At 40.6% G+C, this 24,156-nt stretch overlaps 1 protein-coding gene across 2 annotated transcripts in view; it reads right to left on the bottom strand.

Annotated features, from left to right (window-relative positions):
- The window catches only part of ANTXR2 (anthrax toxin receptor 2), a 121,309-nt gene that overhangs the window by 88,558 nt on the left and 8,595 nt on the right, over positions 1 to 24,156 (bottom strand). For both annotated transcript variants that reach the window (XM_009324891.1, XM_009324890.1), the window contains exons 3-8: positions 22,448 to 22,529; positions 21,330 to 21,437; positions 21,164 to 21,232; positions 20,243 to 20,323; positions 3,508 to 3,568; positions 2,285 to 2,380 (exon numbers count right to left, since the gene is read on the bottom strand). In XM_009324891.1, the coding sequence (XP_009323166.1) occupies positions 2,285 to 2,380; positions 3,508 to 3,568; positions 20,243 to 20,323; positions 21,164 to 21,232; positions 21,330 to 21,437; positions 22,448 to 22,529 (497 nt within the window). The remainder of the gene's footprint in view (positions 1 to 2,284; positions 2,381 to 3,507; positions 3,569 to 20,242; positions 20,324 to 21,163; positions 21,233 to 21,329; positions 21,438 to 22,447; positions 22,530 to 24,156) is intronic.

Below are 24,156 nucleotides of genomic sequence, written 5' to 3' on the forward strand. Positions count from 1 at the left end.
ACCTACCAATCATTAAGTACCATAAGCCTATTTGGTGTATGCTGCTAGCATTGCCACTAAATAATGCCAAAACTTTTAGTATGGTAGTAGCATCTGCCAGCAGGACAGAGGAGGTTTACATTTGTGATGCTTATGGAAAATGGCTAAATCCCTCATTAACTCTGGTATTCTATAGATCCTTATCGCCACCAGTGCCTTAATGCACTCCGTCAGAAGATCCTGAATGGTACGAATGCCACTACGAACATAAACATATTGATGCAAGCCTCAAAACACTCATATGAAGAAGGTATATGCTATTGTTTTAACTTCCCAAATAGACAGACTGGGGTGTAGAGAAGTGACTACTCATGGTAAACAAGAAGTTAGGAGCAAAGCAGGAATAGAACTAAGGAGTCCTGATGACTTGCAAACTAGCCACTTAAATTGAAATTTAAGTTCTAATTATCTTCAGGTCATGTGACTGACGTCTCAACTATTTACCCTAGATAGTGTGAAATCAATTTTATTCACCTGGAACTAAACAAGCCTGTTGCCCTGCTTCTCCAAGTAAGAAAGGTACACCATGATAATAAATATACAACTGCAGCAGTAATTTTGCCATGTTATAAATTCTAGCTCTATAAAGCTACTTTATGCAACAAGTTAAAATAAGTAAGCTATAGTTTAACGTAAGAGACAAAGGTGACAATTTTAATTGAAACTGAAGGAAAACTTATACAAGCAGGATTTATTTACACAGGTTGCCTTTATCCAGAACTACTGTGTTATTCTTCCGAATTATTTTAGATATTTAACAGGCAGGAGAGATTGGCAGCCCATTCGAGTATATGTGATATCCAGAGTAAGGAATAAAATGTACTGGAAACACATGTTCAATTGGGTAGGAGTTTAAGACAAGCTAATAGAAAAATCAGACAGTAGGTAGGGAAAAAGTGAGTTGGGTTTTTTTTCTACAGGTCCATTTTTGCTCATGTTCCAGTCTGGCTTGCTTCTAAGGGATACTGGTTAGAGCAAGAAGTGGGATGTCCTTATACTAGCTGTCCACTTTAGTTTCTGGATATAAAAAATGGCGGTGATTTCCATTTAATGGCATTTTTTCCACCATCATCTACCTTGTGCCAGTTCAGGGAACAGAGCAGCACAAGGAGACTAGTCCAAATTCTGGCGAGACTTTTCATCTGCCCTGCTGCATGTTAATGCGCTGTGCAAGAGAAGATCAAGTCCTGAATATTGCTGAAAATTAAATTCTCCATGAGCAAATTTAATCAGATAGCAAGAAGAAAATAGTCTGCACTACTTCTCTACTCTAAAAGCTCTACTTCTAGAGCTTTTCTAACTTCTGCAGCATTCCACTCAGAAAGACTTCCCCAGTGACGTTTGTAGTTTGACAAAGGAACAATTAATGATTGTAGCATCTGGCCAATGGTGAGTACTAATAATAACAAATAAAAAACACTCATCTGTACTTGGGAAAAAAAAAAAAACCACAAACCAAAAAACCAGAAAAAGCTACAGGTAAAGGGCCTGTAGAAGATACCATTCTGTCTGACAGAGAATTCCTTTCCACAGGTCAGGAAACTAGAGTCCAGGTAGGGATGTGGCTGCAGTGAGACCCACTCCTAGAGGACAGTGCTGCTTGGGATGCTGAGCTGATGAACCATGTCAAAATACAGGGACAAAATAGTACCAACTGTTCTGACTTTGCCTTATTCTGTGCTGTTGCAGGAGCCCCAGGAAGAGGACTGACTCCATGTCACAGAGGGGCACCCATGCCTTGCCAAGCCCCTGAAACAAACAGCACAATGGCTATACATCTGGTACACCAGACAGAATGGGCAGAGATGCTCCAAGATAACAAGGCAAGTGCACCTTGGGGAGTAGTGCCCTTTGGAATCATGATGAGAGCCTATGACTTGGCCTGGGTCTTCTTACAAGAAGGGGCACTTGGTCGGTACGCTCCGTGGTCATCTTTTTTTATTCGGCAAATATCTGCTTACTTGACTGTCAGGAGACAGACAGTTGTCACCGTGTTAATTCACACAGCCGGCTGGGCTGCCAAACACCACTCACAGTTTACAGCTAATGGCAATTGGTAGCAAATTCAGACCACTGAGCAAGATGTGAAATAACTTGCATCCTCTTACTAATTTTCAGAGCTTTCCTGTTTTCCTCCTCTTTGATATTTTTCTCTTTCAATTTTAATTAAATGAGGTAACAAGAAGCAGAACGAATCACTTAATAGGAAATACAAAGGCAGATCATCTCAAACATCAATACTTACGAATTGTAGTTCCATTCACTTGATAAGTACAAGTAACACCATCGGTTTTCCCACCAAGGGTTAAGCCGCTTCCTCTAAGAACAACCTGAAACTCCTCTGGAGAGAAAAGCAAGAACCCCAAATGGCCAATCTTTAGTGCATTGCATTAACTTAGACAAGGAGAATTTCAGTATAGCCTGCAATAAACGAAGCACAACATGGTAATGCTTCAGGCTTATTCAGGTCTCCTTTTTAATTGACCCCTGGTACTGCATTCTTCAGTTAAGTCACTATAGGAAAAATAAAGATTTGTTCCCAAATCTTTATCACTGAGGCAGCCGTATTAAAATGGAAGTCGATTCTGACTATCAACAGGATCTGGGGCTCGGTTGCACAGTAAGAAACAGTTTCTTAGTGCATACTCTGCTAAATGAGAAATCTGGGTCTCAAAACAAGAAGACTCGCCAAACCTGCGTCAGGCCCACTTAAAGTGCCAGATGAAGAAAACATTTCACTTTAGTACTACTTCTCTGGAAGCTGCATAAGGGCTGCACTATTTGTGAATTGTGCATAGGAGGAGTGAAAACGGTTTGTTTACCACGGCCACAGAGTTCATTGTGACGATTCATGTTTTTAGAGAAACATCAAAATAAGGAGATTTAGAAACTACCTTATTTTGACTGGTCTCCAGCTATGCGTGGAGTGTGAAACACAGAGAGAAGACAAGCACTTAAAATTTTGTGCAACTCTTATACTTAATTAATGCGTTACCACTTGCTACACAAAAATGCAGCGAAATGCTTTACTGCTTACACTCCACAGATTTGGGCTAGGGCACTAGAAATATTGTTATGAATTGAAATGAAGACATGTTATCAGGATTCCCAGAACTTAACTCCATGACCTTAGGTAAAACAGTATGCGAGTGTCAAAGAGTAAGCATCATTGCGTTGAATACAAGGGCAAGTGCAGAACATGACTCATGGGAGAGTGGCAGATAAATGCGTCTCAAACTTTTCCATGCTTTACCTAAGTTATGAAAGTAGGCCCTGGAAGACAGCTCCTCTGAGGAGAAAAATGAGTCAACAGAGAAGGATTTGATCTTTCTTAAACTCCTTAAGGATTTTTTTTTTTTAGATAGAGATGTTTTATTCTAGAGACCTGTGGTGGTTTTCCTTCGGGTAAAACAGGGAAATCACAGTCCTATAATAATTGAGTATCATATTAAAATTATAGAAACTTACCTCCCACACAGACGCTGGATGGCTCCAAATATAAAATCTCAGTGCATGATTGCTTCAAAACCTATTGCAAAGGAGGAAACTAGTTGTAAATAGGTCTGAGTGCTATTTCAGTGAGAAGTACTATTTTAAAACAAAACGCTTGTCCCTAGAAGATAAACATGCACAGCTACAGGTTTGATTTGCGTAAATCTGACTTCGTAGGACATTGCCTTGACCACGTAAAACTTCTGCATGGCTACACAGTCAGGTCTCCTAAGAGTTCATAAGACTTGGCATTAGTTAGTTAAATGCAGGACAGTTTTTAAAACATAATGATGTCTGATTTTGGTCTTTAAATTTCTGTCCAGATCCCTAACCTAATTTTCCATGAACCCCAATCCTACTGTTTAAGCCAAAGATTAGTCACCAGGAGCCTGATCCAAACCTAATCCAGTCAAAAGCAGTCTTCCAACAATGCGTGGGTCAAGCCAAGTGCACGTTATTCCAAGCGCTGGCATCCTGCCCTATGTAAAGCAGAGCAAGAACGTACAGTGTTCTTGACTGTGCTGCCTTCTGTCGGATGGTGTTTTTTCACTGCTGTACCAGTCAGCCTGCTTTGATACTCAGCCAGTCAGGGGATATTCCTCCAAAAGGCTGGGACAAAACAATACTCCTACAGGTGACTTAAAAATACAAAGGATGGAACATAAGAGAAAGGAGGAACTAGACACCTTTGACCGATTTGTACTTGTAAAGGTCTCTGACATTAGCCTTAGTTTCAGCCAAGTCACATATTACTGTTTACAAATACATCAAGTGACCAAGTTATCCACGGTTGCTTAAGCAGAGGCATAAATAGAACCCAGGTGTTGATTACTGCAGACCACTTCATTTCAAGCTTGTCTGACTACAACTGTTGCTGGAATCTAACTGTGAGACCTTACTCTCCTCCCACTGCTAGGATCTCAGTCCCATAGCAGGGCCCCATCTCTTACTTATTATGTTGTTGTTACTTGTTATGTTACTTGTCCAGGAAGGAGATGTGATAACTATGACTGAAATGTTAATCATCCTTTCTAAGCAGGTAATGGGATTTCTGCTAGCTCAGGGGGAATGAGTCTCTTGAAGCTTGTAGGGTTAAACACACACAAGCAATCCACAATTTAACTTCCTTCTACCTTCACATGGTAACGCGATTTTTTTTTCCCCAATAGTTTTTAATTTTCCTCTCACTCAGAAAACTTCCACGAAGTCTTTATACAGCTTTCCCTGTAATAAGTGGTATATTTTTAGCAGGCATTCGTATATACTACATGGAATCAATTCAGGTTCTCGTAATCACGTGCATAATAGAAAGTCCTGTTACTGTCCCCTTCCTACCTCCATTTGCCAAAACTGTGCCCGCTCCTGAGCTGGCCTAACTGTCAGTAAATGTAACTGTCTTACTCTTAACTCCTCTTTCCTTCCTTTAAATACATTTTTTTTTTTTAAACTCTGTCTACTCTATTTGCTAGTGATTTCTGTTGCTACATATCCAGGCGCAGTAGAAACAATAACATATTTGTCATTGCTATGACAAAAAGCGTGCCAAGCTCCAAGAAAAAGAATAACCTGCCTCATTTAACACTTTGGTATCACCTGTCTCCCCGCAAACTGTTGTGCACAAATTATCTTTTTAGTGCTTGAAAACCCATTTATAAACATCGAGTAGTATTTAAAAAAAAATAGACATCTTGCAGGCGCGTACATTTGGATGAGACACAGCAATAGAGATTTTTGGAAAGAATGTAGCTTGAAGTTCAGTGCAAGTCGACCACTTTATATTAGCTGAGGATCTCATCTCACTTCCAAAAAAGGACTTAGCTTTTTGATTCCTATTTCAGTGTAGAGAGAAGAAGTGTTATATAGTTTATTTTAGGGGGGGGAATATTTTGTGCAAAATAAAATACAGAAAGAATAAAGCATTTTATTCCTTTACAGTAAAACTATGTTCTGGGGGTTTTTTTCCCCTCTGAAGTGACTGAGTCAGATGCATAGTCCAATTTAAGTTAATGAGACTAGAGACTTGCTTTAATATGAAGTACAGATCTAGCATTGGCAGTATCAAAGCCCACTGAATTCATTAATATTTTTTTTTTAAAGCAGCACTATATAGACAGGGAGAAACTTTCCAACTCCTATCCCATCCCCATTTGCCCACTGTCTCATAAAGTAGGGCCACATTATGAACTGGGGGGATGGGGACAGGGGAAGACAATGATGGACATAATATGTCTTGTCTTGGAAAGTACGATTTCTGTAATAGCACTCTATCTGATATGATTTTTTTAACAGTGTATTTCCAAATGCACTATAAAACAGGAGAAGACATGCTTAACTCCCTTTGGATGCAAGACTCAACTGGGGGGGAGGGGAGGAACAACCCCAACTGAGGTGAAGTATGGCCTAGATAAAATGATCACAATTCACGAACGAAAGTGAATTTCGATATAGGGTTCAGGATACACTGACTTCCCATATGGCAGCATGGAATTCATATTTATACATGTAGATGTGTTGCTCTTGACATAAAGCAGGAAAATTCTGGGTTTTAATACTGTTCCTAGAAATAAACAATTGCTCTGACAGTAATTTTTTCATCATTTTAATTATTGCTGTAACTCTGCTCACCCTTTTATATGCTGGGTTCTTCTCAACACTCCCTTCAAGCAACATTGAAACAATCTGCAGAACCAAATTTTCCCTCAATTAAGTAAAAAATCAGAGCATTCCCGCCAAGGGTTAAATCCCGTTAAGTGTACCAAGCACAATCAGTTTGAATGGTTTGGCTCACGAGGATATGGTTAACTAGCATTTAGCTGTCACAATGGAAAACCTGAAAATATTTTCAGAGACAGCAATTGCCACTTGTTCTTTCACATGGGGTAGAGGAGAACATATTTTTGCATCTTAAAAAGATGTATGGAAACCTATAACCTTTCTTTACTCTTTTCTTGCTTTGGTGCACACTCTTTTCTATATGTTTCAATCTTTTTTTTTTTTCTTTGCTCTTCCATGTTCCTTCCAAGCTAGCACAGTGCACTCCAATAAAAAGCTCATCTCTTTTCTTTAGGAGGAATGATGTGAAGGTATCTTACCCATTTTGCCTTATGATCCAAGTTCATTAATTAATATGCCTTCATATCTTTAGATCAGGGCTGTTCCTGTTTCAGCCTTTCTGGTACCCCTGTGGAATGATCCTTCAACAACAGCTGATGAGGGATTTTCCAAGGTGCATGTTAATTGCCAAAGTTCCCCTTTTCAAGTGATTGGTGCTTTACCATACAGCTGAAAGGGATAAGCACTGGGCTCATGCACAGTGTGTGGGAGCTCTCATGCACAGCTGAAGTCTAGTATCCTTGCCACTTCTTCTGCAGCCTGAGAGGAAGGATCTGACCAGTCTCAACAGTGACAGCTTTTAATGGAGCTGTCTCAGTTGTGTGTTCCAGAAATACATTTAACGTTGGCAACAAACAAACCAAACCATGCATATAATTTCACCTCCCTTCTCCCCACCCCACCCCCCCCTTTTAAAAATTTAAAACTAATTTTAAACTATCTTGCTGTGGAAACCTGGGCTGCAAAGTTAGCAAGATCAAAATGAACTCTACACGAATCTGTACTGTACTCTTGCCCAGTTCAGGATAATAAAAGAGAATGATCTGGCATTGCAAATTCATTATTTAGAAACCTACTGCCCACAAGAAAAGTTGAAGTAATCGCTATATAAGGCCATGCTTGGATAGGATAGCTAAACACTCTGCTGACATAACATAAATTCAAACAGGACAATAAATTGCCCTAGTTTAACTGCGTGCAGGGAGACATTCAGAGAGTTGATGTCAACAATTGCATTTCCAGATCTCCACACCAAATATAGGGTTCTTTTCTCCCGGCCTTGCAAAGGCTTTCCTTCTAGTCACCTCCCTGAATGCTAGCTGTCCCAGAAAGAAACATGTCCCCACAAACCAAAGTGCAAAACAGAGTTGAAACCTGTCAGCCTGGGTCCCGTTGTCTTACGGCTTCAGAAATGGAGAACTGTGGCGCAACTACAGAGCGAGTCTGAGACAGAACAGTGCTATGAGGAACTGGTTACAGCTGGAAACACACAGAGGCTAATTAAAGTGGAGAGGATCACATCAAAATCACAGCTGTGAGCTTGCCATTTTAACGCTCGTTAGGAAGCATGTGTGCCTGCTGGAAAAAGAGAAGGCAGTAGAGTTCTGCCCTTAAAGGTAGTCGGTCTCTTGTACTTAAAGAAAATGAGACATGGAATTCAGGCCCCAAACATTCTCTTGTTCAACAACAACAAAACAACAGACTGCTGAGGAAACCCTATGCTGTAGCTCCTTCGTATACAGAATTTGTTACATCACTGCCATATTGCAGCAGCCGAGCATCTAAGATGAAAAAAATGTTGTTATGCTGTTTTCTACGAACAGTTATTACAACAGCTACTTCAATAACAAGCGGCATGAATGCAGCTTATGCTCAGCGCTGAAAAGGCCACCCGGCACAGCTTCTGAGGGTTGGCTGAAGGCAGAGGAGCCTTTGAGGCTTTTAGTGAAATCACATCTTATGGCTATTAAATGAATGGATACTGTACAGTTTCCATAGCATTTCTCGGTAATGCAAGTTAATCATTTCAGAACACTTTGGAGAGTAGAAGTTATCAGAATAAAGGCATCCGAGATATCCCATGGGCGCTCAAAAGCAAAGGCACCCTTGATGTAAACTCACTGACATACGCTGGGATTCTATTTGGCCAAGTAAGCTTTCCTTTCTTGAAAGGGTCACTCATAAATCAGCTGCTGCACTGCCCAATTCTGTCTGTGACCCAGCTATCGCATTCCTTCTCTGCATGTGTAACTTTCAGCATATGAACAGTCTGTTCAATACAGTGAAATGAGATCCTCTGTCCTTTAGAGGAGTCTCTACGTACTCAACTCTTACTGTCAAACGCTTTCTATCGGCTCACTAACAACAGCAAAGCATGCGGCAATCAGAACCAGAACTGGTTTAGCTCCTGAACCAGCTAACTGGCATTCAGGTTTTCTCTCTAAGTCCTATATTGTCCGATTGTCACCCATCTCCATCTCTGAAGCGATTTCAGAGGCGTACAAGCCACAGTTTTGCGTTCAATGTAAGTTTAATCTTCCTCAGGCACAAATAAGGATACATACAAATTTTTCTTAAAACAGTTGCAGCAAGTCCATCCACTTTATCAGCTTTTCGGTTTGGGATCACTTTTCACCTAGCGAATTTTTTTCTGAACAACCTGATTGTTAATCAGTACTTACAATCCATATCAATCCTTATCAGTGGTATGAATTTCTATGCACTTCCCACTAGAAGGTTCCCGAAGGCTCGCTTAAACTTCACAGCCCACTTCCTAAATAAATGGTTTAGCATTTTTGTCATTAATAACACATCTAATTCAATTAGAGATGTTTTACAGAAACATTGTCAGTTTCTGACCTGTAGGTGTCTGAATTCAAAAACAGAATTGTGTTTTGTTAGATTTAAGCTGCAGAAACAATATACCTACGCAAATAATTACAACAGCATAGAAAAGGCAGATGTCCCTGCAATAAATTGCAAAAAGGCAGCCAAATAACAAGGTGACATAAAGCTCGCTACTGCTTATCGTCTTTGCAAACTCAACCTCTGTTTAGCAGTTTTGCCTTGTGGCAGATCTTGCCCCTGCTTTATGCAAACATTTCTACCCATAGAAACCGTGCCTTTTGCATCTTCCAGTACTTCTTTAACTTCTCACAGGCTGGGCCCGGCTCTGCTACGACTCAATTTTCACCCTTGCTACTGTTTCTTAAAAGTTCTCGGAATTTAAACAGTAAAGCAGTACGGCTCCTGCAGTTTTTTAAGTATTTTGACAACCATACACTCAGAACATACTGTGTAACAGACCTGTACCATGCAGTACAGTGTTACATGCAGGCTAAAGCAACTTTCCCTTCCAACGCCTTAATGAATTTCATGTTCCAAGAAATTGTGAGAACAATGCAGTAGTAACGAGCCATGAGCAACCCAACTGTACATTGACAATTAACAAAATACGCTAAGTGTCAATTTATTTCACAGCACCATTCGATTTTGCTTAGCCCCAATATGCAGTTCAAAAGTTTTTGGCAGCAGTCAGCACCGTAAATCATAACTCGCATGGCATCTGTTCCTCCCTGGAACTGTACACTGAGTTCAGGATTTGTGGCAGGTCATCAGCACAGCTGGATTCTTTATTGAACCACTATAACAATTTTTAAGTCTACTGTTCTGAAACTAGAAAATTATATATATGGACGTGTAAGGTGCTTGCTTCCCGGTAAAAAGATTAGTGTAATGGTGAACTGCTGGAGGAAGAGAGCTCTTTGACGCATTTTGATCAGACTTGGCACGTTAATAATTTTGAACAACTAAGGATTTCCAGAGTCACTGGTGGCCTTTACTCCCTACGGTTCAATTTCAAACATGCACCTCTTTGTTCACGGCATTGCCCATTGGAAGACAATCCCCAGTCAGGCTGGCTTGACTCTTTACAGGGGAAGGCAATATAGTTCCGCGAACAAAAGTGTATGTACTGTAATAAAACAAATGCATCTAACTTGCTATTTCCAGAACCAAGTTTTAAAGAGGAAAAAAATGTACACCTTTAAAAAGTAATCTTCTTTGCTATACTCACGTATGGCAAGACATGTTTAAAACATGCTGACAGTGCAATATAATCACTTCCACGGTCCGTGTGCAAAAATATATTTACAGCAGTATTAGCTCCTGCTCATTGCACTCCGAGCTTGCGCCTGGAGCACTGCTTATTGATACGCCGCCAGCCAGCCATGTGTACGCTCACTGCAAAATGTGTGCTGCATGTCAGAAAGATGGCAAAACAGCACTAAAAAAAACCTCAAATGCTAGTCTAATGGCAAACTCAAGACAGTGGCTTTTCTGTGGCGATTTCCACCTCCTTTTCTGTCCTCCCTTCCATGTTCTGTAGGGATGCTATAAGCTCAACACCTAGCGAGCAAAATATAACTAACCATGAGGAAAGCAGATCTAGGAACTATGGTAAACTGCAAACATAATTAAAACTGGAGAAGCTATGTTCTCAGTGTGACACGCAAAAAGGATGTGCTTTTCCTCACATCCTGTGCCAAGCGCCTCTCTGGGTTAACCATGAAACCTGCATCACAAGGAGCTGCATTTCCTCTAGTTCCGCCCTCGATCAAGACATAGAGGTAAACGTGCTCAAGTTAGCCACCTATAACCTTGTAACTGTTACTTAATTTGATAAAATGCACTGAAAGAAGGGGGACAGGAAGGGAAGATGGCACACACTACAGCTAACTCACAAAACGGTGTCTGAGAAGGCCCTGGTCACGTAAGTGCATTTAAAACTTCCTTTAGCACTACTAGTCTCAGTTGGATCTGTGCACATAGGCAAAGCCTCTTTTGATTGTCAGCTGTAATACTCAAGTTCTGTGGGCTGTTTCCTGATTAGGGATTGCCTACACTTTTTGGCTCCCACTAAGTGCTGATGAGGGAATGCCACACCTGTACAGCTGGGGCTTGGGGAGCAGCTATTTAAGTGGTAGGCGGGAACAGAGCTGCCTGAGTGCACATGTGTAGCCGTATGTGTAAGTGGGGTCTAGAAACTCTGGGTCGGAGCCGTGTGAAGCTGTGGGAGCCTGTGGAACAATTAGTCCCTTCTCTGGTAAGTTAATACCTTCTTGAGCGTCATCCTAGCTTGGAGCCGTAGAGCTCCTAAGAAGAATGTGTAGTGAAAACAGTGTTGTACTATTGTTTGGTTTAGTCATTTCGAGCTAGGTTGGCCTAGCAGCCTGTCTGGCCGGAGTGTGTCAAGCAGAACCTATCAAAACTGAGTTCACGCAGGTGCTCAATTTAGTTCCTGAAATTATTTTGCTTCATTTGTGCTGATTGGCTGAATTAGGACTGGGCTTGCCCATGTTTCCATGTGCTTTTATTTTTCTCTGAGTCATTTAGAAGTACTACTGGCAGCTTTATTCCTTTTCTTTTCTTTTTTTTCCTGTAACTTAGAACTTTTTTTCCCCTGCTATTGCTGAGGCAGTAAAAAGGAAATGGAGGTAAAGCAGGAGGTGTTTAATTGGTGTAATGGATTCATTTGCTATTTTTGTTCTAGAGAATGAAATTCTGACTGTCCATAGATCGGTATTTTCCATGCTGAATTCACTGAACAGCATGTAAAAGTGAACATGTGTGAAATGAGGGTGGTGAAAAACTTAGGCTGTATGTATGCCAGTATCATTACAGGTTTCTCTCATTCATGAGTTGTGGCTCTTTTTACCTGAATAGGAGTTGTGCCCCCTTATACTGTGGTAGACTTAGGCTTTAAAGATAAAGACCTGGAGTAGGTTACAAGAGAAAATGAATATAAGCAGAGCCCTTGATTTCATTGATTACACTTGACTATCCTTAGTCATACTGAGGATCTTTAAGTTAGAAGCACTACTGCTAATCTGTGCAGAAAGCAATGAGGCAACACGACCACCTCACACTTAGAAGGAAGACAATCAATTCAAGATGACTTCGAATGAAAGACATGCTTTCACAGGAAACACCATTTTGATGCTTCTCTCCAGCAAAGTCATGGCAAAGGAACTACAGCAGTTAATACGTAATGGGATCTACCTCTACCTGCGGCCAAACATCTGTGCTCTTAACTACAACTCACTGCCAATTTCACCCTACTTTCTGACACTGCTCAGCAATGCCTTAGACAAAAAGCAAGAGTAAAGGGGGTGGGGGGGAAGGCTGCTATCGTGTCCCCCATCTAAATGAAAAAAATCCCTGAGACATATGGTCTTGCATAAAATAACCATCAGAGAGAAGCCTGGTGCGGTGTCAGGTTAGTGAGAATATTCTAATTATACAATGTCGAAGCAGTACCTCATTTGCAGTCACTGAGTAAACCAAATGTAGATGACAAAACTGTGGGTCATAAAAGATGGGTATTTCAACAGCATCAGAACCTTTACCCCGAAATTACTAAAAACAACCCTAAACCCATTACTTATCAAGTAATATAAGTAAGAATCGAGACAAACTGTTACTTTCCATAACAGGAAAAAAGTTGTCTGGGCTATTTTTTTTTTTTTTAATTAGCAAGGAAAATCTGACTCAAAGCAACTTATCACTAAGACACACTAGATTTCATTTGGACTGGCGAGTGCTTCATTTTAAGCAAGTTTTACAGCATCCCTTACGTAACAGAACTGATAGCCACGCAGGGATAGCTGACAAGTCAAATCCAAATCACAAGGCACATGCATGCTCACACAAACTGGAACCATGTCAGTTATGTTGCTGGCTTATCAAGCTCTCTGTTCTCCAGGAGAACATTATATGGTTTGTAATATGTCAGAGAATGTCAAATTAAGGGCTGCACGGCAGTGAAGGGTTGAGCAGAAAGCATTCTATTCCAGGCCATTGATTCCTTTTAACAACTACATGCAGTAATTCCCAAAACTATCTACTCGGTCTCAATCACATGGAAAACATAGCGCAACGTTAGTTCTAAACCTTGCACCCAGCGCAGCTTGAATATTAGACCATCCAAGGGGATTAAAGCAGATGACTGATTTAATCAGACTAATTCTTTTAATGATAACTTGTTGCATTTCTCCTCCCCCCACCTCCTTAAATGTTTAATAGTTTGCTTCCTGGACTCCCAGTGCATAAACTGAGCATATTTTCTTCCTACAGGAAATGATCCAATTAAGTTGATGTATAATTGATAATGAACTGTTTAAGCTGATTTTGCTCTTGAAAAATCTTAACAGCATGCAGTCAGTTGGGTGACCCTCCTCCCCTCATCTGCAGCTGAGGGACATCATTTAAGGAAAAAGCAGGGAGCAGACTCAGCATACTCTAAGCGAGGTAGACTAGGGAGGAATTTCAGCTCTAGTGAGCTGAGCTGGCTCAGCACAGAAGTATCGACCGCTTCAAAATAATGTAGTCCCTGATTACTACTCAATAACCAAGTTGCTTGCAACTTGGCCACTGAGACACAAGCAGTTTAGACAAAAGAGGCTCAGTGAACATTCACATTAGAGATACTGCACATTTACCAGAATGTCTAACCTTGGAGCACTAACTGTTGCAGTTAAGTTTCCCATTCTCCATGAATATGAACTCTGCCGACCCGTCTTGTTGCCTTACAGCAGGTAACAGCGGGAGATGTTAATTGACTCGTATGAGTTTAATAATTCACTGTCACCCCAGTGCAAAAGTCAGGTCAGACCAAGGAAGTGCTGCTGATAGCCTATCTAGTGCAGAAAGCATCAGGTTGACGGAGAGAGGCTGGAGCACATTTTTCTAAAGTCATTGCAGTAAGTTTTACAAACCTAAAGGCCACAGTTGTTCTTCACATGAAACAGCTCTTGCCTACCTCAACATAACTGACTACCGCTCGCTAGACTTTGTTCTTTTCACCCCGCTGGCACCAACTTGCTGTCCAACATGGGTCGCTTACCTCTCTCCCTGTGCCATCTCTCTGCTGACTTTTTTGTTAGACTGTAAGGCATACAGGTACAGGTCTGCTTTTCACCGAGTCTTGTTGACAGCCTGTGCGGCCCCTCTCTCTGCTGAGGCATTGGGGTACAACTGTAGTGACGATGACTGTCACCACATTCAAGATGAGAAGTGACTCGTCAGGTGTTGAGAGCTGTTGAGTGTGCCACTGCCACGTAGATTTTATGCAGTGGTTCCCTCTGGACCCCTATGATCTGGCTGTCACCGATCCATGTAACTTAAAGGTAGGAATGCATTGTCACGCACAGTGGTTGATACAGGAACCATCTAACTGACACGGAAACTCCCTGGATATTCAATAGATATCCTTCACTGTTGCTCAAATGAATCTGAATGCTAGAGGGATTTTGCCAACTGTTCTTTACAACCAGAGCAGACTTCCCTATATCATCAACAAGAGTTTTACTGGAAAGAATTTTTACAATTAGGCAGTAAGATTTTTATAGCACTACCTGCTTATACCGCTTTAGCTAGAGTCTGCCACTGGGTATGTTGTGAATGTTTTGTTTTTTTTTAAAGGACAGTGGATGCATTTATCCTTTGTTCAGTTTTACTGTTCCTAGGTACACTCATTTGATAGTTCTAAGTAACTCCACTTCAGCCTTGGAGTTTACATCCTACAAATACTGAGGTCTCCTCTCCCCCAGGTTACCCTTTCACCGAGAGGTGGATACTTGAGTAGGTACTGAGAAATCTCATCGTGTGGGGTAAGGTACCACATAGCAAGCGGTGCTAGTCATTTCAGTGCAGGCATTTTCACAAAAAAAAAGCTCGATCTGAGAAAAGAACTACCGATGTATGTATTACTCTATTCTTCCAAGAATCATTCCTTCCTGTTGTACCGTCCCTTTCCCCTCACAGTTATACTGTTAGCTAACCTTCTTCCAGTTTTGTTAATACCATTCCTGCAGCGAGATCCGTAGAGCTGAAGGCAGTAGTCAAGGTACAGCTGCAGGGGGGCTGCCCACAGGCGATTAGTAGCTTGCCCTACTGTGTCCTGTCTCTCCGTACCTACACTGACGTTCAAGGCTTAACGAGTCTCTTATTTTGTTGCAATATTATCTATGAATTTGCAACGTTCCTCGGACAAACTTACAACTTCATGCTAAGGGTTAGGGTTTTTCCCGAGGGGCTGGCCAACCTGGAGGCAATTTAGCTTCAATTTGGTGATGCAACTGCTCAGCTTACATGTCCTGATAAATTTTTTTGTCGAGTATGTTTAGGGGTGGTTTTCCCACATAAAATGAACGATTCAAAACTGAGTACCTGCAAAATGAACAAGCAAAAAGAGAGCTTAACAATTCTCTTTCTAATCCTTCTCAGGCAGAATTCTTAAGAAATTTTGTAACGAAGATAAAACAATTCTAGACTGAGCTTTTTGTAAACTCACTACTTCCTCTTAAGTTCTGCATGTATCAGTTCCTGTAGTCTTATCTGACAAGTTTTTGTGGGGTTTCTTAAGTACAAAAAATATTTTAACTTCCTGTATTAAGTGCTGCCAACTCACTTTAGTATAAAAATGTGTTTAAGTCTACTTAGACCTGTCACACACTCTAGTAATGTTACTAAAGTGACTTCCATTAATGTAACTTTTAAAGGCACGAGCCTTGTCCAATTCTGCCTGCAGAGACAACCAGACAACTTAGACTCACAAATCAGTAGGACTTGTGTTTGCTTAAGCGAAAGGGGAAGCAGGGATCTTTCACTGGTTTTGTTTTTCAGAATGTGGCACATAAAAGCGATTCAGATTTGCTAAGCTTTGCAAACCACATGCACAGAAACGTGCCACAAAAACAGGCAAAACAGGAAAAATTGCAGGAAAAATTGGAAATAAAACATCATACTGATTTACAGTGGAGTGTTATGGGAACATTACAGACGCTTCAGCTTTATGAAAGATATTATGTCTAAAGACTCTATGTGTTTGATTCAAACGGTAGCAGCACCTTGGCTCCCAGCTCCTTAACTTAATTGCTTCTCCTCATTACTCCTCCATTCGTTGTTTCATGAGTGATCAGTTAAAATGAGGCAACATTTCCTGCTTCTATGAATACAAACATAATTCTGCTCCCCTCCTTGACAGGGAATCCAATACTGGTTTTTTGCATTACAGAGAAGAGATTACCTGATGCCTGAGACATTATCCAACTCTCTCGAGGCTGTCAGCCCCACAGTCTCTAGTCACCTTGCAGAAACTGATCCCTTAGGGAAACTGTGAGTCTGACTGAGCTATTTAACAAGCACAAATTCTTCACAGTTTCTCCTGGTCAAAGCTCTGTTTCAGGACCGTATCTGGTTAGATCCAAGTGAGGCACTCTTGAGCTAGCTTGCTTACAGACTGCTTGCTTACAGCTCACTACCCTTGTATCAAGAGATGCACAGCCTCATCAACGTTCCTCCAAAGACAGGTAGGAAGGTGCTATTTTGCTTATGACAGACGGACTCAGATCTAACAATGTAAATGACAAATTCCCAAATGGTTCTTTATCAAATGGGTTTAAAAAAAAAAAAAAAAAAGAATTTAACATAAATCATGTATATGAAAGGAAGGGAAAGAAGAATGGGTTTCATTTTCTTACATAGTACTAAACTGTCACATAGCAATATAAATTGTGTACTCCCAAACCCTTACAGTTCACACTGCTATGGCTTGCTCATGAGGCCATGCTCCATGTAATTATCAGCCAAACTTCATCAGTAAACTGCTCCTGATGGCATAATAACTTGCCTTCAGCATTTTTCTTCTAAGCTCTAGACTTTTGCTTAGATTTATTTACCCTGACAATGCTGTTTAGTTACTACTTTGTGAAGTTAGATATTAGCAATGCCAGAAGAGCTGGAAACTTCACAAAACAGTTGCCTCTTCACAGAAGCCTGCACAGAGTTTTGACCCGTTAGTTGATACTATTCGACAGAAACACAAAACAGCATGGTGGTGCATAAGTCCTTACTCGCTTCACCGGGATTTTATCTGAACTAAGAAGGAGGTCAAAATACAATGCAAGCTTTTCAACATCTGAGCTACGTTTTCTCTAAATGCCAAGCTTAACTGTCTTGAGTGTTAATCCCTGGCCACGATTAAACATATTTTGTGTATCTGTCCAAAGAAAATAAATTGGAATAATTGCTTAGACTTCAAACAACTGCGGAAGCAGGTACTAACAGATACTCTATGATAAAGCTCATCACTGTTTTTTCCATCAACTAACTCAGCTTCTCCTGGAATTTGCTATAACAACATAGCAGCCAAAAAATCTCACAGCTGAGTCCGGTAGAGACAAATGCAGTAGAGGCTTCGAGCAGCTCCTCCGATCATTCCTACTGAACAGTTTTGTGTTGTAGTTTTGCTTGAGGGTTTTAATTGCTGGGTCGCTGCCATTTCTGTAAACAGTATATTTTTTCTAAACAAGAAGCGTTCAACAATGTTCATGGAGGGTTTCACAACTGCACCTTTGACACCACACTTTGAGCAATACTTCTGCATGTTTGTGACGTGGGTATTTCATTTTCATCTGTTTTGAAATCAGCTTTCCCTTTTATGACAGAGTGTCTCTTTGAGACTGTATTTTCTAGCTAACTTGCAAACTGAAATGGATTTATAATTGTGAATAAAAAGGAAAACTGTGACTATTTCATGTTCAATTACATCTGCTTATCAATTTTATAATGCAATGAGAATGAATCGTCACAATCAGTCAAAACCCCTTCAAAGAAAATTGAGTTTTAACTACAGCATACCAAAAAATCATGTTAATGCAGCCACCACACGTGCATAAAAAAAAAAACCACATACACACAAAAAAAAAAAAAACCACCACAAAAACACCTATCTATGGATACTTCCATCCACGCTCTATGGTAAAACAGGGATGCTGGCAGGGTATCATTCTCCCACTACTTCCAACAAATACATTTAATGTGCTTACTAGAGAAGAGAAAAGGAAAATTTCAGATGCCTTGACAGCTAAATGAAACTCTGGTTACATTGAGTGCTTTTCAGAAAGCCGTAAACAATATTCAAGCCTCTAAAAGCTCTCGGGAGTTATCAAATCGCTAGCGCTAACTGTTTTTGTTTGATCCTTTATCCCAACTACTGAGACTGATGCAGGTCAGGCTGAAGTCAGTTGATATGCTTCCTATCAGAAGGGCCTTCTCATGCTCCTTTATTTATCAGCAAAAACATTTTCCGCTGCCCTGACAGCCACAACATAAGAGTCTTTTTATGGACAGAAATATGCAGTAAGCCAAGTGTTGAAATGTCTATTCCAGCTGCAGTCTGTTAAATAAAACCTCAAACAATTCAGGAGTTCAGGCACAGTTTAAAGGAGCAGACAACGCATTTAAGCTGTAGAACAGTGTACTTGAAGTTTGTTTTTTCTGTACAATCCCTGTCAGTGCTAAGCTGTTATCTTAAAACAAGGCACTGCCATTATGCGCGTCTCTTCTTGCTCTACAGCTATGATATGCACAAATCTGGGATTTTTACACTCGGGTTTTCACAAGTGCCAGAAGATGCTGGATTGAGGCTTGTGCAAACACCATCTGCCAAATCTCATCAGAAAAGCTTTCCTCGCTCTGTCCACAAAAAAGCAAAGGTGCTTGAAAGCTCCTGGGAGGTATAAAAGAGGCAGACGGGCACTGCTACTAGCCAGAGACTGCCCAAAAATACCTTGGCTGAGAATGAGGGATAATGGGACAACCTACAGGTTACGCCAATCTTCCGCATGTTTGAATTACAGGCTCCTCAAGCTGAGCTCTTCAGAAATCTCAAGCGATCGTACTCCTGCTGCTTCCTCAAAGAGCAACAAGAGTAGAGAAACCTGACTCCTTGAAAGGGTCCAATCTGCAGGTCAGTAACCCTTGTTGGAGGGGAAACTCCAAACGCAAATATCTTTAGTCCTTTATCTGGTTCTATCTTGACATATACATTTTGAAATGCAGTATCCTTGGAAACTTAACATAATCAACGGAGGTTAAACATTCAGCTCTTATAAATAAGTCTATCACTAGTGGCTTCAATGTTGCATCACTTCACACTAGCAGAATAACTGATTCTTGCAAGTCTTTAAAACAGCATAGAATGAGATGTTAAAAAAGCAGTACCACGTGGGGTGTACTATCTTTTCAGGAAAATAAATGTCACTGCATGAAAAGGTTGACTGTATCTCTTTAGAATGTGCAAGGCAGATTCTGAAATTACATTTATTTTAAGCAACAAGAAGGAAAATAAGTTGTTTCATTATGACATTAACTTCCACAAAAAACACACTATTCAAGGGAAGTGATCAATTCATGACTGCATAATATCCTGTATATGAGTAGTATCCTTTCTTTATTTAAAAAAAAAAAAAAAAGGAAATGAATTACAGTGGGATCTCTCTCAGAAAAAGCATTTCATTATTGTTTTTGATTTGACTGTTGACAGTAAGCTTTTTTCCATTGTGTTGCCTACATGCAGCAGCAACACCGTTAACCTTGCATAAAACACACAGCTTTTAGTTTAAGATAAGGCAAATAAGTTAGGTCCCCGCAACCAAAGGTGTCTTCCTGACACACGGCTAAAATACTGTCAAGCCACTGATCGCAACCAAAATGTTCCTCTTGCTTTAATCCCTTCTTACAAGTCAGAGTAATCGGTTGAATGGCCTTATCTCGCTGATGGGAGTTTCTCATGGCATGCTGAAAAAAAGGAACTGAAAGTCTTATCGCTTACCAGGAAAACAAGTGCTTAAAGTCAAGGCTAAAGTATGTATTTAGAATGCTTCTCTGTATACAAAGATTTGGGCAATTCCTAAACTGCACTCATTCCTAATGATTTTAACCAGTTGTTCTCAACTCTCCTGGAGCAACAGCCTCGATTTTCTTCAGACTCAACCTATAGCAGCCATTCCTCAATGCATCCCCCTCAAACTCGCTGCACTCGTATGGAGTCCTCAAACTCCCCACAAGTTCTGAGCATAATTGCAGGAGTGGCACACAGTGTTAATGTACAGAACTGCATCTCTAAGATAAGGAGGAGAAAACTAAATATATTGCAATTACTGATTTAGGAACCAATTCTGCCTGGAAAAGTAAGTGGGACTGGAGAGTATGCTGTCATCTTGAGGAAATGTTCAGCTTATTGCCTGATACTCACAGAATTGATTATCCCCTTAAGTGCTTGGAATCCTCCAGTGACAGGGAAGACTTGCTCTTTCGTGTCAGCAATTTTTTCAAGCTTTGGAGAGAAAACGCATGCAAACAAGTGAATCATTTGGCAAACTAAATTCACCACACTGCTTTTCACCCTTAAAATGTAAACGGATGTCTAAAACCAACTCACATCAACTCTGCAAAGAGAAGGAAAATTTTGAGTTCCCTCACAGCTAACTATGACTTTTCTAAATGGGAGGACTTACTACAACCTACTGCAGCTAACAAAATGGTATAGCGGCCAGCCATCATGTCAAACCACCACACTAAAGAAACCTTTTAGGTACTGTATCTTGGCAGTGATTTCGTAACCCTTTCCAGAATTACCTTCCCTGTTTGCTCTGCCTTCCATTGAAAAGCCTTTCTATGCACCTTCTGTAGGAAAGCGTCTTTTGTATACTTCTCCATTTAAGTCGCTTTAATGGTCCAAGAGTAGCTACAGCCTTCATTAGGACACAGCAACTCTGGAAGAGCTTTCAGTCAATGAAGGACACGGATCCTTCTTTCTTTTTCTTATCCCAAGGCTGTTATACACGCTGCTTGAATCTTGTCTATAGCTACTCTGTTCACGTGACCTGTAGCCTAATCTGGTTGCCATCTTAATGAAAGGGGTTTTGCCTGCATCCTTTCCTGCTGGCAGCTTCCAGTTAGCAAGGGTATTTCCAACAGGTCTTCTCGGCGATGAAAGTGACACCCACACATTCTATTTATGTCTATGTACACATCTGAGTGTCTGTTTCCTGAGCCAGAGAAGACATTATACTGCCTAATGTAAGTAAAATTAATTTCTACATTACTTAATATTAACTGTATAAAACCGTTTGACGAGGTACTGCCTAGTAACGTAGAATAGTAACGTTCTTACCTGTTCTTGTACAAAATCAAGGACGCCAACACAGTAAACTCTAGCTCCCAGCTCTCTGGATTTCTTTGCCTGCCCCAGAATACAACAGAGGAATAAGCATTTTTTCATTCAGCAGGCAACACCCAAACTCTTCAAAATATAACATGCATTTTTACCCAGCGCTCACCTCTTTCTCGGCATACAAGGGAATCTGACCATCTAGCTTGCCATCTGTCAATGCAATTATGATACTAGAAAACCTTGAGGCTCCTTGCTTCGCAATTTGCACGTTGGCCTGAAAACAAAAAATATTTATCCAGCTTAAAATTGCACCTGAACTTCTAAGCAAGATGCATCTTCTAAGTGAACATAGCATCTGAAGCAACACTCGGCCTCATCTTCAAACCCATCTCCCGTGACAATCCTCTGCCTCCCTTTAACTCACTGCTAACAAGGAAATCGTTCATCAGTGTTTCCCAGTCACCAGCGAGCCCATCTCCGAAGTGCTGGGGTCACTAACTGATCAACCCTTGGAAACACTTGATTCTTTCAGGACAGACACTCTCTGAGTTTTGAAGCTCACTTCTCTTTAGATCCACCATAAGGTTTACCCCCCATATTTCAAACACCAGTCAGTACATTCCAAGATATAAAAAGAATGGCTTAAAAGTAAGTATTCTTTTTAAACAGCAACAAACTTCCATTTGCCTAGCTTTTCAGCCCGCAGATCACAATTACAAACTTGGCTCCATAGGCATTAAGGAAGAAACGGAGTTTCTATCCGTAACAGTGAAAGCTTAGATCCTCGCCTTAGCCCTCACCTTCAGGGCCTGATTCTTTCAGCAAAATCGCAAAGTATACTTTAACTGTACGTCTCAAGAAAATATAAGCAGTTGGGAACTCCACAATCAAGATAGTCCGAAATTAAGACCATTTGTCTTGAAAATGCTCATCTGTGCAGTAAACTCTCCATAAGCACATGTTCTAGAAGGCACTGTTAGACTCGCAGCCCTACAAAGCTGTGTGTGACTATTTACCATGTAATTGGTATGCTGTGCTAGCTGTTAAATTCATGAGGATCAAGTCAAAGAAATTCCATATGGCAATTTTCTACGATGGCTAATCTTCTGCATGGGATTTGCATGGTATCTGGACAATCTTGAGACCACTTAGGAAACCAAAAAGATTCGAGTGTAACAGACTGAGGCATACAGTCAGTCCATTTACGTTACAGGTTGTTGCTGTTGTTATCCAAAGGGTGAGAACAGAGGTTATTTTGATTGCAAGAAGATGAGTAAAACCTACCTGTTTTAATCCTTCATGTATATATGTGTCACCTGCTGGTTTTACTTCCTCCAAATCCTTAAGACCTTTCTTGATTTTCTCTCTGGGAAAAAAAAAAAGGTTAGAAGATTGTTAGCGTGATTTGAAGTGGGGAAAGGGGTTAGTTTATTGATGGAACAATCCGTATTTGTCATGAAGGAGATCTGAAATTACAATCTGTAAAATATAGCACTTAGCTGAGGTACCATGTGGAGGCAGATTTTGCATTCACAACGGAAGCGGCACTGTGGTAACAGATATTTTAGACCTAAATAACACAATATGCCTCAGTGAGTCAAAGAGCTAGAATCAAGTAAAATGTTTCAGACGGAGCAGATATTGCAAAGAAGTGGCAAAGCCTCAGCATTAAGTAGCCCGTTGGAAGTTGTTATATTAAGTCTACTTTGCTCAGTTAAACCAACTTCACTTCTGATCGCACTGCAATTAAAAAAGAAATCCCCTAAAACAGCAGTTCTATTTCTAGAGAAATCTTCCAGGTCAATATGCAGGAATTCAATGGGGTAGGACAGAATTGCAATAACGAAAATCTTCTCCCTTAAAAAATAAGTATCAATAGGCAAATGCAGCATTTGCCAGACACCTCTTGTATCCACGGAAAGGGACTAGGATTAAGGATAGTTTTTGAAATTTTTGGCTGTCGCTACCTTTCTGCGTGACCTTTGACAAGACATCATACTTACACAGGTCACAGCTCACTTATATTTAACAGGAGGATAAGGTTGTGTCATGACTTCTCATGGGCCTTTAAATAAATCCATCTCTGACTGTGAGATGCTCGCTTAACCATGATGGTAAGACTGAAGAAGCTGGTAGGTAGCACGAAAGGAATTATTTCCAGTGAAACGAGTACGAGGGGGGGGAAAAAAAGGCGGAGAGACTTTACTGAAACAAACAAATCTGGACGTTCATAATTCTTATGCAGGCAAAGTTCCAGCAAAGCCTGTGGGAAGTTGTGCTACGAAAGGACAAGTGAAAACTAAGTAGGGACAAAATTCGGGCCAGAATATATAGAACACTATAACAAATATAGGTGACAAAGAGGAAACCAGCAGGGGTGAGGAGACGGAGGGAAAATACATTGCAGGATGCGTGAAAGCTTTCCTTAGGGCAAACAAAATGAGAAAGAATGCATATGCCACTCTGCCTGAATGCCACCCACTAGTCATTTGTTCCACTGATGGGCTTTCTCTATGTTTAGAAGCTCTGTTCCAAAGTACAATCCGTAGCTGTAATAAGCTCCCAATCACAGGATCAACCAATACAATCAGGGCAGGGGGAGAGAAATGTGGCATTGAATATATGGAAGAGAACGAGTTATGTAAGATAATACAATCTGTTTGATCCAAATATTTTACATTCAGCATCTATAGAAACAACTTGAAACTGATTATGTATGAACGCAGATTATAAACCACATACTTAGTGCTTGCCAGAAATGAGTGGCAGCACATCACAGGCGTTAGTGCTCTGCTGCCAAGAAACAAGCAGCAACTCAAGCCCCAGTTTTCTGAAACAGATTTCATTTTGCAAAAATAGCTTTTGTACAATCAGTTCAGTTTTATTTATCTAAAATGTCTTGTGACCCGGTCACACAGAAATCTCTGGTGTTTCCAGGCCTCTGCCTACAAGGCGTTCCAGGAAAGTCTTTGGCAGCACGAGCTTTTTTAGCT

The sequence above is a fragment of the Pygoscelis adeliae genome, unplaced genomic scaffold, assembly GCF_000699105.1.
Source record: "Pygoscelis adeliae isolate BGI_AS28 unplaced genomic scaffold, ASM69910v1 Scaffold316, whole genome shotgun sequence".
Classification (NCBI taxonomy): Eukaryota; Metazoa; Chordata; class Aves; order Sphenisciformes; family Spheniscidae; genus Pygoscelis; species Pygoscelis adeliae.